This window comes from Xiphophorus hellerii, chromosome 16 (assembly GCF_003331165.1).
Source record: "Xiphophorus hellerii strain 12219 chromosome 16, Xiphophorus_hellerii-4.1, whole genome shotgun sequence".
NCBI classification, from domain to species: Eukaryota; Metazoa; Chordata; class Actinopteri; order Cyprinodontiformes; family Poeciliidae; genus Xiphophorus; species Xiphophorus hellerii.
The window spans coordinates 7,003,300-7,019,830 of NC_045687.1; the positions used below are offsets into that span (position 1 = coordinate 7,003,300).

The window sequence follows — 16,531 nt, forward strand, 5'->3', positions numbered from 1 at the left end:
TGGCTGACTGTAGCAGCACAATGTTAGTGAAAACATGCAAAATTGACATGTCACTATTCCAGCTTTGTGCTTCCTATTTAAAGATAGAAGTGAGGCAAATGAGGAGGAGTTGAGCCAAATCCAAAAGAGGCTGGAGAGGACAAGCCACAAGAATTTCCTAATTTGAAGCCATTTCTCTAATAATGATCACATCCGGGCTAAATTTGTCCTCTGTGGGATTCCATCTTTTTAAAATAAAGATGTACTGATTAATGCATGTTTAATTCTGTCCTTTCTCTCCCCCACGGCCTGCAATGTCAAGCCTTTTAATTTATCTCCTCCTTTCAAAAGATGTTTACGCTTTCTGTCCTTTCTCTCTCCCCCCTGCAGCCCTTCTGTCTGTGTGGCTCACTGATTGTTTTCACCTGCTCACTGCCCATAACTACTCCACGTTGACTCACTGATGATTACCACTTCTATTGACAGCAGCCACCGATGTTGATGTTGACAGGGATGTTGTGGAGGGGCGGGGGGAGCAACGCCATTTCTTTATCTGCAGAACTGCATTCCATGTGACACCCTCTCTATCTTATAACAGGAGAATGAGAAGTTGCTTTCTCATGATATTGAGTTTAAAAAAAAACCCAAAAAATATCTGTAAGTGAGAAAATCTGATTCATGCCCCTGAGTGGTAAGTCAGTCTCATCCCAGCGGCAGAGAAATGTAGCACCTCCTTTTACTTTGACGAGAAATTACAATGACTCTAGCAGTTTGCTCAAGTCAAGCGAATGCACAAATTCATTTAATTTCCCTTTGGGAAGTATTCTGGAATAGAACTGAATACATTCATGCTGCATACCTGCCCGTTGTGCTTGTGTGAGCTTGGAGTAGACAACATCAGCTGACTCAATCAGGGTTTTGCTGGTTTGGATCATCTAGAAGACAAATAAAAAGGACAAAGTTAATTTAGAGTCCACCTTAATCACTAAAAGTCATTAAAAGAAAACCCATCAGCTGAGCTTCAACCAAAATTATATAATGATAACAACCAGAGTTTATGTAAAAATGCTAAAAGTGTGAGTTTTATTCTCACAAATAATTTCTAATTTAATCATCTCATTAGCCAGAGCTCATGCCAGACACATTTATGGGTTTTTTTTAGATTTGATTAAGATTATAGTTGAGGAAAGCAGGTGATCTGAGTGAATGTACAGCACAGACAACAAAGTGTGGAGCTTTTTTTTGCAAAGGAACCAATTAGATACACATGACAAGCCAGTAACAAATGAACCATTGTCCAGCCTTTTATAAAGTTTCTATAATTGAAAATACTTTTATTTACATAACATATCAGGGAACATGCCAGAGTGCAGTTCTGCATGGAGAGAAGAAGCTCCATGTCCTGCATCTACTTCCTGCTGCTTTGCACTGCTAGTCAGCTGACTGAAAAAATGGTACATATATTTTCTCTTTGATTACAAGAAAGACAAATTTGTCTCTATGGCAACATTTCTTGCTGCAAAAAACCACAAACAATCTGGCATCCCCCATCACTCTTATTAATCCTGTTTTAAAGTACCTATTGGCAAACTGAATGTAGGTTAGCAACCTGTGATTAGCAATATTTAAACAGCAAAATGGTAAAACAGTGCAATATTGACTGCAATAAGAAATTTAGTTGGTGTATAAGTCTATATCAAAATAACAAACATATTGTTTGTTATTTTGTTATATATAATACTTTTGCATATGTCAAAATTAATTGGTTTTAATGTTATTTTGTGTTTCTACTAAAAGTAATGAATTGTATTTTTATTGATAGTTATCCAACTGTAAGAATTCTTTTGTCAAGCTAAGTATTATGAAATCAATTTATCTTATTATTGAGTTGTTGCTCTTGCTGAGTCATTTATTTATTATCATTTTAGGTAAAGAAGTCACACAACTTATTTGGTCAGATTCTGACCACACCTACTGTTACATCTACAAAGATAAAAATGGCGAAAACAAATTTTCGCTTCAAATTTTAAATTGAGGCCAAAACTATATTTGATGTGGTGCTCAGACATCATCCAACAGGGCTGATTGGGAGCAGCTGGAGGAGAGCTCTAGCACAAAGGGGAAGGATAATTAAGTTTCACTCTCCTGTGGGAGACAGAAAGTGGACTGCTGTACTGTTTGGATGAGTATATGCATGTACATGCCTTTTTTCCAAGTAATCTTCTCATGGGAGCTAGTTTGAATGCGAAGTGTTCCTGTAATAGGCAGCACGCTCGCTCTCTGAAGCAACGACTGGAGACGAAACTGTTTAAATGCAAAACATGAAGAATATTTGTCTAACCTGTGATTAACCCATCCATGTGAGCACAATAAAACCTATGAAGGAGTGTATCTGGAACCCAAAATGTGTTCTGAGTTTGACAGAATCAAAAAACAAAATTATTTTCTAAAGAAAATTAAAGTGGTGTTATTAAGTAAAATGTACTTTTTTCTTTTGTAATGTTATTACCTCATCAAAAACCTAACTGCTTCTCAGTCGGCACTCCTAAGAACGGTTGTTAATAGCATAATGAGAAGCATTGTGGCGATGACATTCTGAAGGTGGAGCACTAGAAAGAGCAGGAGCTTCTTAAAGGAACATGGACCCAATTACAAGGCATCAAATTACAAAGTCAAATTTCTTTTAAGTCATCTTTGTTACATAAAACTGAAAGAAACATACTTGATTGTGCCTTAAAATGCTGGAAAATACTTAATGCCACACCTTCACTTAATTTCTCTTTGGGATCAATGAAGTATTTTTGAATTTTGAATTTAAATTGAGGCAGCCATTATTTGTGCTATGTCAGCTCACTTATGTTTCCACATTCAACATATTTTCTGGGAAACTAGAACATTGAAAATTTAGCTCTGCATAGCAATGAAAACATGTCACAGCCTACCGTAAGCACTGAAAACGTAATGGCACTGATGTCTTGTTTTAGAAGACATCCTGACATTCGCTGCCAATAACCTACATGTGGTTACTAAAGACACAGACTTCACACTGATTTTCAACAGTTAACGCCCTGGAGTTGGCAAGCCAATCAGCAGTGAAGTCATAGGCTTCACACACATGTACTGCACAGATACACACACATGCCCATAGACTGGGCCCTCTGTTCTTGAGCAAGGGAGTGTGACAACAGGAAACGAGCACTTAGCTGCCATGACCCTAGCATCAAAGACCAAGCTGTATGTTAATAAAGATACACGCAACCTTCTATTAGATCCTTATACTGTTATTTCTGCTTTTTAAGGCGTTGTCTTGTTTCACATGGTAACACAATGTACAGTGTCTAGAAAAAGCATTCATTCCTTGTGAATGCCTTGAAAAAAATTACAAGTTGAAACAAAATTATTTTTATATATTATTAAAATATTCCTTATGCATGTATGATGGTAACCAAAAGCTTATGTAGCTCATTTGCTGTGTGTCCTTTGGCTTATTTTTTATGTGCTGCTTGCCTTTAAAAGCTAACGATAAAAATAAAACTATTAAAAAGAAGTAGCGATCCTCTTGTGGAAAGTGAAGCATAAAGGCTGAAACCTAACAAACGACTCATTTCCCCGGCTCCCACCTAAAAAAATATAGAAATAAAAAAACCAACGGTGTAAAACAGCAGGTAATTACTAATATTAGAGTCTTTTAAAACCTTTCTGCACTGCTCATATGTCAACTTGTAAAAAATATCAAGGTCTTCCGAGAGACGAGGCAGAAGGAAAAGCACTTTTACACAATAAGCAGCTGCATCTTGACAACCTGACAGGTCAATTACTGTGTGTGGTGTATATGTCATGTCTGGAAGCTCTGGAAAACTCATCCAGCTGTGTGAATATTTCAATCATATGCTTAAAAAATATAATATAAAGAAGCAGTTTATTCAGCTGAACTCTGACTTTAACTAAACAGATTACAAATTGCATCGTAAAGTAAGATTCATTTAGAAGTTTGCATTTATTTTTGTGTTCTGATCGTTTTGATTTCATGTGCCTTGATAAGGTCCCACACAAATATTAAAAATGTAATCTTAATATTTACAGAGGAGTTTGTTTTCTCATTCTACTATGTCAAACTATAGTGTATATTTAAAAATAGGAGACGATAAAGTGAGCTCAAGACGCAAGCTGACAGACTGTCTACAGTCATCTTAAAGCGTATGACAGTGTGTACGTCACCGATGTAAAAGAGTGATGCGCACGGAGCAGTCCTACGTGTCGGCATATGGCACACCACTCACTGTGAAACCCACTGCGTGTGTTTACACCAGAAAAGAAGCAGAAGTGAATCTGTCTGGTGTGTGGAGCAGTTTGTGGACTCCTACATGTTCACAGTACACATACACAGAGGTTCAGCAGAGGGAAAGAGCTCAGATGTGAAAGATAAGTTTTTATTGCAGCATGACAAAATGCATAAATATTAAACTTGGTGCTGAATCAAGTTTTATTAGATTCAGAGTTGATTTAGATTGATAGTTATTGATTTTTTAAAAAACTTTAAACTCTTATTTTAACACTTTGATTTGAGTAAAACTTTGCCTTCTTTGTCTTCTTCCAATAAAATGAACATTGGAGATTTTGTACCTACAAAACACAAGCAGACTCAAAGCTAAACCTAAGGGTCTTGCTCTTAGAAAATGTCCTTTTTGCAATCCAGTTTTTCATAGCTAGTGGTGTGCTATGCTAAGTCAACCTTATATATAACATGTTCAAAAATCAACATTAAGTTGGTATATTAACCCGTTTAATCCCACAGACAACAATTGTTGCCAGACATTTTTTCTAACTTCTGGAAGCTCTAAAAGGATTGTTTTGACTTTTGGCAGCTAATTGAAGTTTTAAAATAAAATAATAGGGTGTCTTCTTTTAGCACTATACATTTCATGTATCTAGTGTAAAAGGTCACATGACCAGACCTCTTTACTTTCTGCCTGTAATGCTGGAGGTAAATGTAAGTCACAAACCTGTACAAGAGGAAGTGAGTAAAATATTGCTGCTAGCATAATACATAGACAGCACTATGCTATGTGTCCATAGCTTTGCTGTTTATTCTATATACCTTGCTGTTCCCACACAGCTTAAAAATGTCAGATATTTTAGATCTTCTAGACCCGAAGGAACCTCAAAATAATGTCTTCTACATCACTGTCATTCCCACAGTTGAAACCTCTGAGACCCGTTTTGTATCCACAGAACAGGATACAGAACTCAAAATGGTGGAAACATGTTCCTATTTTCAAACCACAATCTAGCTATAGTTGTTGTTTTTGCAGCAATGGCTTCTTCCTTTCTTAGTCCATGTTGGTCTTTGGATAATGACACAGGCTCACCCAATTCAGCCAGGAATAAAAAAAATGCCCTTTCTGATGCTAAAAAAAGCATAATAGAAAAGCATCTGGAAACTGTAACCAAGAATCAACCAGACTTGCAGAGATCCACAATTCCCTCCTTAAAAACCTTGCCTGATTTCTTTCAGTTTTTCCATTAGTTCACACAAGGAATCAGTTTGTTTAATGCCTTATCTTACAAACACCTTAACAGGTTTACCTCCAATTAACTATCAGAAATATACAAAGTCATGAATTCATCAATTGGGTTTTTCCAAATTGACTAAAGGAGTAGAAAGAGATAAAGGAGTAGAAAGAGATATATGCAAATGTCTGACTGAAGAATTAAATAAACAAATTATTCTCTCATCATTCCTATAGTTGGTATATAAAATAACAAATCCTAGCTGTGGTTTAGACGGTTAGGGCCAAACCTACCATTTTTGTTACTGGTATTAAAGTGAAAGGGAAGGTGTTCGTCAGATTTAAAGTGATGAATGAGACATACATGATCAATAACAAGTCCACTTATGGGTAGACAGGAATCTGCATGGACACTCACATACACACAAAAACACAGCAGCCACCAAGCTCTTAACCTTTAAGGAAAACATAACTTTTTTCTGCATAAGGAAGTTAAAGGTTGTCTAAAGAAAATCGCAGTGTCTATCTTTATTCACTCCCTAATATTTCAATGTTTAAAGTCCTCAAGGGAAATTGCACTGAGATCAGAAAGTAAAAGACATTGTAAGTTCAAAGTTTTCAAATGAACCTGTTTGTGCACAGCATAGCTAGATTCCAAGTTAGCCTGGAACACCGCATTTCTGATAAAGTAATAAACAGAGCAATTTGGTAAACAGAAAACTATTATGTTATGCTTTAAATAACTCCTCTCCTTCTGTTTGCTTTGAATATTGTCCTCTGCAGTAATAATTCAATGCAAATGTTTCAGCAAACTGTGTTTGCCATAACAGTTTACCATGTCATAAGCGTTTAGCACTTTGCGCAGAAGCTCAGGCACAGGACCCTGTGCTTCCATGGTGGGGTAGGTCTCGCTCAGGTCCACTGTCACCTTCAGTGACCGTTCACTGTTCATCAGCCACGTAGATACAGTCAGGATGCACTGCTTCATGTTGGCGGCGGGCGTCAGGCCACAAAGCTCCTTAAAGGACACCATGGCATTCTGGCAAAAAATAAAAAGAATATGAATTTAAAAGTAAAGCAAATATTTAGCTATTGGCAAACAGAGAAAAACTGTATTCAGTAATTGTAGTTTAATGAAACATTTATTTATTTTGTACGGCATCAGCAATTTCATCTTTGTTTAAGTTGATTTCTGCAAAGAACTACTTACCTTCTATACAGTGTTAGATATAACAAATATTAAAATTAGAATTTTAAAAGTAAGGTTAAATGTAATTTTAGTTATATTTTTAATTGGTTTTATTAACAAAGTAGATTAACCAGAATAGTTTTCTTTTTTCTGATTGTTTTTAAAGATGTTTGCAGACTGACATTACATTTTGAACCAGAAAAATGTATAGTGTGGTTTGAATTGTTATAATTACCATAAGGATATGGCATAGCTTAGGCAGTTTGAAAATTGTTCTTGCGAGTCTAATAAAATGTAAGATAGTTAACACATTGTTTTATTTTGAGCAAGGAGGCATAATGAGCCAAACTACACCAAACGGAATGGTATTTGTCGTATTTATCCATAAACTAATGTCTCCATACTATTTTAGATAAAAGCTTTAATAGACAAAAGTTTGTTTTAGAGTTGCACACTGGCTAAACTGAGACCCGGTTATTTCCAAATCTATTTGATCATATTGACCCTCTAAATAGTAAGTTCATAGTAAGTTAATTTGTATCATGCTGGAAGTGGCTCTTTTTACATAATCATAATCCTTTACATTTTACTTAAAGGTTTGACAGAAGAAAAATTATAGTGCTTGAAGCAAAAACAATTGCCAAAAAAATGGTTGAAAGCTTAATCAAGAAAAACATCCTTAGAGGCAGTGCTAAAGGAGACATGCAAGGTCATAATCATAAAAAAACTAAGAAAAACATCTGGTCACACACATAAGGACGCTAAATAAAATGAGCAAGTCACTTATTTCTGTCTTGCTTTCTATGGTTCTTTATTGAGTAAATTGGCTGTAAATATGATGCATAAAAAATCAAAAGGTGACACATACCCAGCTGGAAAATTATACATCACTGCTATAAGAGGAATGCAGACTTTGCCTCAACATGTCTTGCTACTAAATCTAGCTCCAACCATGAATCTTATTTTTCCTCAGGGGCAGATGTGGCTCAGTTAAGTGGCACAGGTCTGCTGTCATTTCCACAGCAAGCACCTCCTTTCCACATTCTCGAGAGTCCTTGAAATACACTGTGAACCTGAGCTTGTCAAAAAGCCAAAATCTCAACGACTTTTGATATATGCAGTGTGAATTTACTTAATGTAAATAGGATACATACAGAAGTTACATAATACAATTTGTGCTTGTCACTTATAAGTGTTACCAACTTCGCACAAGTCATCAATCTAAACTGTTACATCTTTAGATTTCAGCCTTTTATTATATGTAGTTAGCAAACGTAGCAGAAAGCTAAACTAAATTCATCTGAATTGCCCCAGGCCTCGTTCTCTTTCTCTGTTTTACTCATCAAAATCCCTCTGCAACGTACTTTTCAGCCCACATCTTGATTCAAAGTCTCTACTGCCACTGCCAGCGTGGGAATCTGGCAACCAGCTATTGCCATTGGTAGCACAGAAAAGAGAGGGGGGAAAGCTATCCGATATTTAAACGTATTGAGATGAGGGAAAGGGGCATGAAGGGAGACCTATAGCGCTCTGAAAAAGTATTTAGTCCCTGACTAGATCATCAATTTTTCATATCAAACATAGCCAATGTAAATATAAAAAAACAACTTTCAAGTTATTTTCCAGTCATGCAACAATTTTCGATCTTGGCCTAATCAAATCACGTGTTGCATCATGCAATATACAGGGTGTAATGAGACACTTCCCGTCCAGATCCTAATCAGCAAAACTGTATGGTCACAAATCAGACCTGTTGGAAGTTCTGATGATTCTAAAGCAAACCCACGAGCCAAATGTACCTGAACCAAGGAAGCGTGATTGTTTTTGTTCTCAGGCGAGAGCCTCCTCACTTTCAGGTTGTTGTTTTTCTTTTTGAAATTCTGGATCCAAGCATCGGGGCCATACAGTGTGACAACAGCTGTCCAAGATAACTTCTCATTACGTGGACAAAAGCAAACCTAATAACTGGTTGAGGCACCCTTGACAGCAACTTTTGCATTTAAGAGTCTGCAATAACTGTCCAGGAACATTTTTGTATCGCTGTGGAAGAATTTGGATCAACTTCTCTTTGTAGAATTTTTTTCTTCTCGTTTTTTAGAATTCAGCGAAACTGGAGGGTTTTCCAACATGAATTCTGTGTTTAACATCATGACATGGCTTCTAAACCAGCAAAATTTCCAGATCATATATCAGGAACCTATGCCAACTTATGCAGAGGAAAATGTATCCAACCTTTATAAGTCCAGAAACGCCCCAACGAGCAAAAAAGCCGGGAATGTGGACCTGTCTACAACAGAACAAGAAGCAACACAGTGTGAGCTCTCTGTCTGCACACTGGCACAGGTGGATGCTGAGCGAGACTGAAGTTTAGCAAAAAAAAAAAAAAACTGACTGCTGACTGCAGAGATTGTAAGTTACAGTAATAAGTGCTGGACTCCTCAAACTGAGCTGAGACCTGTTTCTTTGTCCCTCTGCTCTGCTGTTCACACGTTTTTTCCATCTGCTAATAATGGCGCTCAGTGTGGTCTCTCTTCTGGCAGTGACTTTGTTTCTCATTTTTTGTTGACTTTCTTTAGTTCAGGGCATAATGTACTGCCTTTTAATCACTTTTATAATGACTTGGTGTCATATGTATTTAAACGATTTACTGATTGCTGGTCTCACAGCAATCTGGCATGGGTGTGGCTTGTGAAATTAAAATACGCTTTCCAGATATTATGGTAAATTAAAAACGTGAAAAAATCTGTGAGGGGCACATACATGTTTACAGCAGTGAGTTGTGTAGGATTCACACGGGAGAAGAAATTATTTTTGTAGAGCTGACTGATGCTGTACAAGGGAATCCATGTGTGTCTCTGTGCTGGACCCCCAAGATTGCTGAAAAACCTTTGAGGATGTGAGGCACGAACTTCCTGAAGACAAAGAGAGTGTCCGGGGGACAGAGGATCTGTGTGCAAAGACTCAAACTCAGTTAAAACCTCTTAGACCACCAACCGTGGCTCTGGAATAATTCAGTACTTGATTTTGTGCGTGTGATCTGTGAGCCCGTCTACTGGTCGATGTTTATGTTTCAGTGTGCTGTGAACTGAAGTTATTACAGGGTTTAGGCATAATTCCCTGCATGCATGTCTTTGATTACATGCATAAATGTTTTTAGATAATCATTGTGTAATAAAAGCCATTCTGTTTCCAATTCACAATCTTACAAAACCCAATGAGAGGCTTGTGTTTTTAATTACTCCCTTCCCCCCTCTATTCCTCCTCCAACATTCCCCAAATGAGAGCTCCGTGTCCGGTTACAGCACTGCTTTTGTTTCTGATTGCCCAGCTCTCTTGTCGCTTTTTCTTTTTTTTTTCTGCTTTTGTCTCTTCATCTCTCACTCCCTTCTGGCTTACAGCATTAATGTGACAATGATGGCTGGCACAAAGATGTTTCAGCAAACAAAAACTGAAACTCCAGCTTGGCGTCGCTCTAAAGGCTTCATTCAGTTTTTCATGAGCTTCACAGAAAACATTTTACAGAAACAACTCATCTCCTGCCTTGATCCACATAGGAAACATATAAATCAAACACATGTCTTCATTTGTCAGTGTTTGCAGACTCCCCAACGCTTTTTAATAAGCAAATGAATCATGTTTTCTTTTGTTTTTCAAAACAAACACAATGGAACCATAGCTGAGGAAAAAGGTAGTCTTTCTGCAGGTTACTGAGGTACAAATATGTCTACAGCTTTCATGATATGAACTCGAAAACTTTGTTTTAACACCTACTTCCCCTGTGTAGTCAGAAAGGTCAGGAGGTTTAACCCAGTCAGGTTTGTGTGTTGTTGGTCCTTTGGTTTCCCAAGTAGGCTCTATGAAGCCTTCACATCTGCCCTTCATTTTTGCATTTAAAAGGGACAAGTCCTTATTGTAGAAAGACATGCATCTATCCTCATTTCCACCCTCTCTCTCAACTTCGGCACATTAATTTATTTCCTGAACTTTTATCTTCATTTCAAAAAGACAAATTTAAATTTTAAAACCTGTAAAAAAAAAAAAAAGCGAGCCGGTGAGCGTTTAGTGCAGCCGGCAGCTTTATTTGATCAGGTTAACACAGACTCCTGCTCAATCACGCAGCGACATTTTTCATACAGGCTCATATATTGGATTCTGAGGACATTTGCTATCAACGATGATTGATGGTAAAGATTAGATTCTTATCTTTCACACAGGGCAGGGCTATGATTAAATCCAAATTTAGCATTGCTTAGTTGATTGCTGTTGCACAGAAGTAATGATCTTTAATTAGTTTGTGTGAGATTTACGAAAAAAATTAAAAAATAGACATTGCCCATCCTACACATGATTTGTTAAGTGGTCTAACAATTTAAAGGCTTTCTTAAAAATGTGTTCAGTTTCACCACAAAATGCTCTAAACCACTTAAGCTAGTTTGCAATTTCCACAATTTGTTAAACATACAGTTTCATGAGGGCATTGATTGACATAATACATTTGTTCAAGGTTCATCTCAATAAATTTGAATTAATAAAAATAATAATAAAGCATCTTTAAATGGTTATTCTTCCATGTAGCAAATAGATAGATCAGACAATGAGAAGCAAAATGTTTGTCTTTTAAGATACTTTATGTAAATATCTGGTTTCAACTGTACCTATAGCAACAAGCCACTCTTCATATCCGCTTCCTCTTTCTTGTGTGAACACTTGCTCAATGCTCTCTGTTTGCTCAAGGAATCAGAAAGGTTAAGTAATAATCTTTTCAATGTAGCTGTGCAGACATTAAACTTTTGGAATGCTTATGTGATCATAAGTTTCTGTAAGTTACAGATTATGAATTCAGTTTTACACAAAGTAGAAGCTTTACAAAAAAAACAAAAAAACCTGCCCATACAAATTCAAGGTTCACACACTTTTATACATACAGTATGTTATTCTGTAGTCTTTATGAAGGTACTGATTTAGCTATTCTAATTTTTATTAATTTTATTTCCATCCCAACCACACACGACTACTCTGATGTTATATGTAGGCAGTTATATATATATATATATATATATATATATATATATATATATATATATATATTGTCTTCATAAGACATCTAGTTCATGAAAAAGTTCTTGAGTTAGATTAAGGGTTAAGGAGAGAGATTTAAAAGTTAGGCAGGAAAGGGGTGTATAAATAATTTTCTATCTTTTATATTAGTTTCTTTGTTTAGAAGATTTCAAATGTTCCTAAAGAATGTAATATAACAGAGCAGAACAGTAAAAACATATTACTGAAGAAATTTGTACATATTTATGTGATGCAGTTTCTTACCTGCACATTTTCTCTGAGGTCTGTTGCCTCCCTGAGGGGCTGGGTAGAAGCTCTGAAGAGCTCATCCACTACTTTGATCCCTGTGGTCTTGGTGGTGGTATACTCCCGAGCCTTTCTACCTTTCTTTACTGATAGACCCCTTTTATGTGCCTTTCCTCCACCGCGCCTGTTGGTGATGGCCACATGAACGAACAGAGTGGTGTTGGGCAGGAACTCTCCTGTGAGAGATTGCAGAGGGACGTGTCTATAGCCTGGCTGTAGGCACTCAAAAGGGATGGTGTACTGACCGATGAACTCGTCTCCAATGTAGTCGTCATCCAGAACCACAAAGCGTAAAACTGCGAGTTCAGGTAAATTAATCTGGAACTCAAAACTCTCATCAAAAATGGGATTATCTCCATTTTGGGAAACTGTCTTGGTTCTTTGTTCAGCACAGTCAGCTGGTATGCCATGGATCTCTACATATATGTAAGGCTCAACCACATCACCCTTAGCAGCAGAGCCCCGAGGTTTTGGTAAATTCTGCCCACTGATGACTTTGATGTGGAGAAGCTGTGCAGACACACCTGGTAGAGAGTCCCGAGCATTGGCACTAAAGTAGGACACCTCCTCCCTCATAATGGCAGGCCGCAAGACATAACCGCAGTTTCCATTTTGCCTGAACCAACCAAGGTTAAGGTCCATCATCAAGCCTGGTGTCTGGTAGTTCATGGCCACGATCTGGCAGCCGCATTTCCAGAAATCTTGGGGATTCATATTGCTGGCATCAATCCTCATCGATGTGGGATATACCCTGGAGATGAAGCGCTTGTTGTAACAGACAAACTCCTCTGGAAATTCATTGGCAAATCTGTTTGCATCTACCTCGTTGAAGGAGCATATCTCCCAGTATTTTTGCTCCCTCTTAGAAAGCTCAAAGTCCCTGAACTGTACTGACTTGCAAAGACACACGAGGTCAGAAAGCTCCCTGCACAGCCTGAGTCTTTTGCAGCCCAAACCATTCAGTTGGTCCTTTTCATCGGCTCCAACACGGCGTGACATTTCCAGGCCTTCCTCTTCATCTGTTACATCCCCCTCAGAATCAATGCAGCTTGGTGGCAACTTTTTACTCTTGAGGAGTATTTTGCCTTTAAGTTTTTCAGGTGAGGGTAGGTAGTTTTCTTCTTTGTTGGGTGGTTCAGCATACAGCTTATCCCCAAGAATTTTCTTCAGGTGTTGAACCATGACCCTCTGCTGCGGGATACAGCAATGAGTCACCAAGCACAGAATGAGAGGATACTCAGAACTTTCAAAAGCATACTGGTTTATGATGTCCAGAACTTTAGAGAAAGCGAGCTGAGAGGCCACAGAACTTCCAACATATACGACAGGTTCATTATCAGGGCCATCCCAGACTATGACCTCAATACTTCGACACCCCATCCTCAGAGCTCGGATATAGCTGCTGATGTCTGATGAACCCCAGAAATGATCATCAAGCAGAGAGGCATTATGGGAAGAGTTGATGTAGTAATGAGAGAGAGGCTGAGTCATATCCTGGCACACTTTTTTGTGCTGAGGGTCGAAAATGTGGCATTCCGAGGACAGGAGGTAGTGTGTGAAACCATCGATGGAGAGGTAGCCCCTTTCTCTGCCCTTGGCAGACGGCTCAAATTTCTGAACAATATCCCTGCACATTTCCTCCGTTACTCCCTCAACTCCCTGCTCGACCTCTACAAATAGCATCAGATCTTTACTGTCCAGATACTCTTTGTTACTGGAGAACTGAACCAGCAGAAAGAAAATCTCAGGTCGTGTGCAGAGCTCACAATAAGCTTCCACAAAAGTGTCCAAATTAATTGCCTCCCCATATTGATCTTTAGCTTTCTGTAATTCTTTGAATTTCAGCTCTATCCTGGACTCTTTCATTCCAGGATTAAGCCCCTTGATTATCTGGGTTGCTCTGAATAGGTCTATGTGTCCTCCTTTTTCCATGTCTGCGAGCTCAAACACTGAACCAATCCAGGATGTTCGTAAGCTCGGTTGACTTGGTTCTGCCATGTCCACTGGGTGGCGACCGTAAGACACCAAATATCTTAGACCCATGACCCACGTGCTGACGACATCTGCTGTACTGGCTACCAAATCTAAACTTTCATAGTTATCTCCATAGATGATTGAGAAGGCGCACTCATCAGGGAACTGATCCGAGAGACCATTGCTGCGCAGAACTGGAGTTTTCTTCCCCAAACGGACTTCCTTGATGCTCTTGATTTCCAGTTTTGCCTTTTCTGAATCCTTCTTAGATGGCTCCCATCTCAGCCAGTGCATATCTGGATCGAGCAGGAAGTAGCGGTTGTACATGCGTGAGTTGGATCGCACCTTCTTCATTTCACAACCCTCCAACATAAAGGCCATGCAAGCAGCAGTGCTGTTGATTTTACGGTCACTCGGCATAGAGCTGAAGGACACGGTTTTCTTCCTGACCTGCTTCTGTTTGGAGCCATCCTGCAAATGAAACAGCAGAAAATATTATGTTACTTTTCATTTCAGATCACATTTAATGTGCAATAAATACAAAGTCATCCTTTTTTTAAAATGACTTCATAGTTGGATAAATTACTGCAGCTCTTGGGAATGCATCATTTTCTTTAAACAGGGTAAATTGTCCCTTAAAGACACATTTCAAAGTACTGTGGACTAGCATAGTTTAAGTCACAATGTTCTCATTTCATAAGTAGTAGTTTAGAGATTTAATGTTACTTTTTACTGCAAACAGGATTTATTAATAAAATATTAATCCTGCAGGCAATCTTACAAAAATATATTTTTGCCAGCCAGCTTCAAAGACGAGCCATGTTTTGCTCCATTTCCGTTAATAACAAAAGCAAAAGTATTAAAAGGAGTAAAAAAAAACAACCATCTAAACCACCTGCACTGGCACGGCTGAGGTTTTGCAGCTTTCAGGGTTTACTCGCCTAGCTGGCAGAAAGCAGACTGTGCTGCCCCACTTCCACACAAGGCTGTAGTTTCCTAGATAGCCTGAATTCTGCTGGCCTAATTTGAGATGTCCAAACTGGGTTTTCTGAAGACATACCAGAAAGGCCAGTACAATACAAATCTAACTTTGAAAAGTGTTAGACAAATGGCTTTGATTTTTACCATGGCTGAAGGACAAAATATTTGTAGTCCTGAAAGTTTCTCCAAGATAAAAAAAAGCCTAAGACACAAGCTATTTATTTGCCCTGGTTTTGTGATTTTTTAAAACTTTACGAGAACAATTAGGAAAGACTGCCTGATGGCTTCCCTTGACCCCCATCCAGGTCAGCAGCTGCCTGTCCACATCTGATGGATTGTCATTGAACAAAGTCAAGCTCCAACAACAGTGTGACCACACTCAGTGAAAAACTTCAGGACAATCTGTTTCCCACCTGATGGTCAGGGGTAAATGCAAAACAATTTCTGAGCTCCAGGGATGAGAAAAAGGCATGATCATCACTCTTTGGCTTTAGCCCTGTTTTACAACCTTCATTTCTCTTCCCTTTGTGCCACCTGTCACTATAATTTCATTATGTTTAAGTCCTCAGAAGAGAGAGAGAAAAAAACTTGTCTTAGATTTTCTGCTTGTACTGTACAGTTGAGAAATGTTGTCATGCATTTGTATGTGAGATTGTGCCAAGACCTGCAGACATATGGTAATGCAGATACCTTTGCCAAGTTTAAGGGGGGAAAGGATCACGCTGCTAGCACAGCTAGGGAAAGTTATAATTCCAAGTCTTTTACAAAGATAATTTAGGAGAAAAAAAAATTAAGAACCCACTTCTCATAGGTAAACTGATGTGTTCTTGTTTCCTCCAAAAGATAATCCCAGGACGAGTTAAGCCGTCATTTGCTGAATCAACAAGATAAGAATCCACACTGAAAGGGATATTGGGGATAAGCAAAACTGAGCTCATACTGAGTAAGTTACTCTGTAAAAAAGCCAAAGTATATAACCAATCAAGTCTAATTATTTCGAGGCATTCTCTAAAAAGGTATTGTGGCAACACAAGGCCAAAGGCTGTGAAGGTAATTTAGTTTTTCATTAACATTCATCTACAATTAGCTGGGCAGATAAACAGGACAACATCCTGTTGCTATTCTCCCTTCAATCAAAGCATAACCAGTTTGTCATGGTTGTGACGGGAACATTTTTGCACATATTTAAATCCATGCAGTCTTATTTTTTTCAGGTAAACTGTACATCTGGATATTTGCTTGTGCAGTCAACAATGATTACCTTTTTCTTCCTCAAAAAGAAAGAAAAATGAAATTTTAAAACAGTATCAAATTCCTAATAAATCTGATCAAAAATAAGATGCTTCATGCACATATTACTATGACTTTATATACAAAGATTAAAAACTGAAATATCAATTTCACTCTTATTTCCACAAACATTACATTTTCAGCAGAGAAAAAAAAATATTTGGCTTTCAATGGAAATGAACGAGTAGTGCACAATAGTGACATGGATGGTTTTCTGGATGTTTAGTATGTACCGTGGTGTGTA

At 38.0% G+C, this 16,531-nt stretch overlaps 1 protein-coding gene across 1 annotated transcript in view; it reads right to left on the minus strand.

Annotated features, from left to right (window-relative positions):
* The window catches only part of LOC116735284 (inactive phospholipase C-like protein 2), a 71,962-nt gene that overhangs the window by 15,976 nt on the left and 39,455 nt on the right, over positions 1-16,531 (minus strand). Inside the window, exons 2-4 of the mRNA XM_032587045.1 lie at positions 12,001-14,487; positions 6,325-6,528; positions 839-914 (exon numbers count right to left, since the gene is read on the minus strand). Coding sequence (XP_032442936.1) covers positions 839-914; positions 6,325-6,528; positions 12,001-14,487 — 2,767 coding nt within the window. The remainder of the gene's footprint in view (positions 1-838; positions 915-6,324; positions 6,529-12,000; positions 14,488-16,531) is intronic.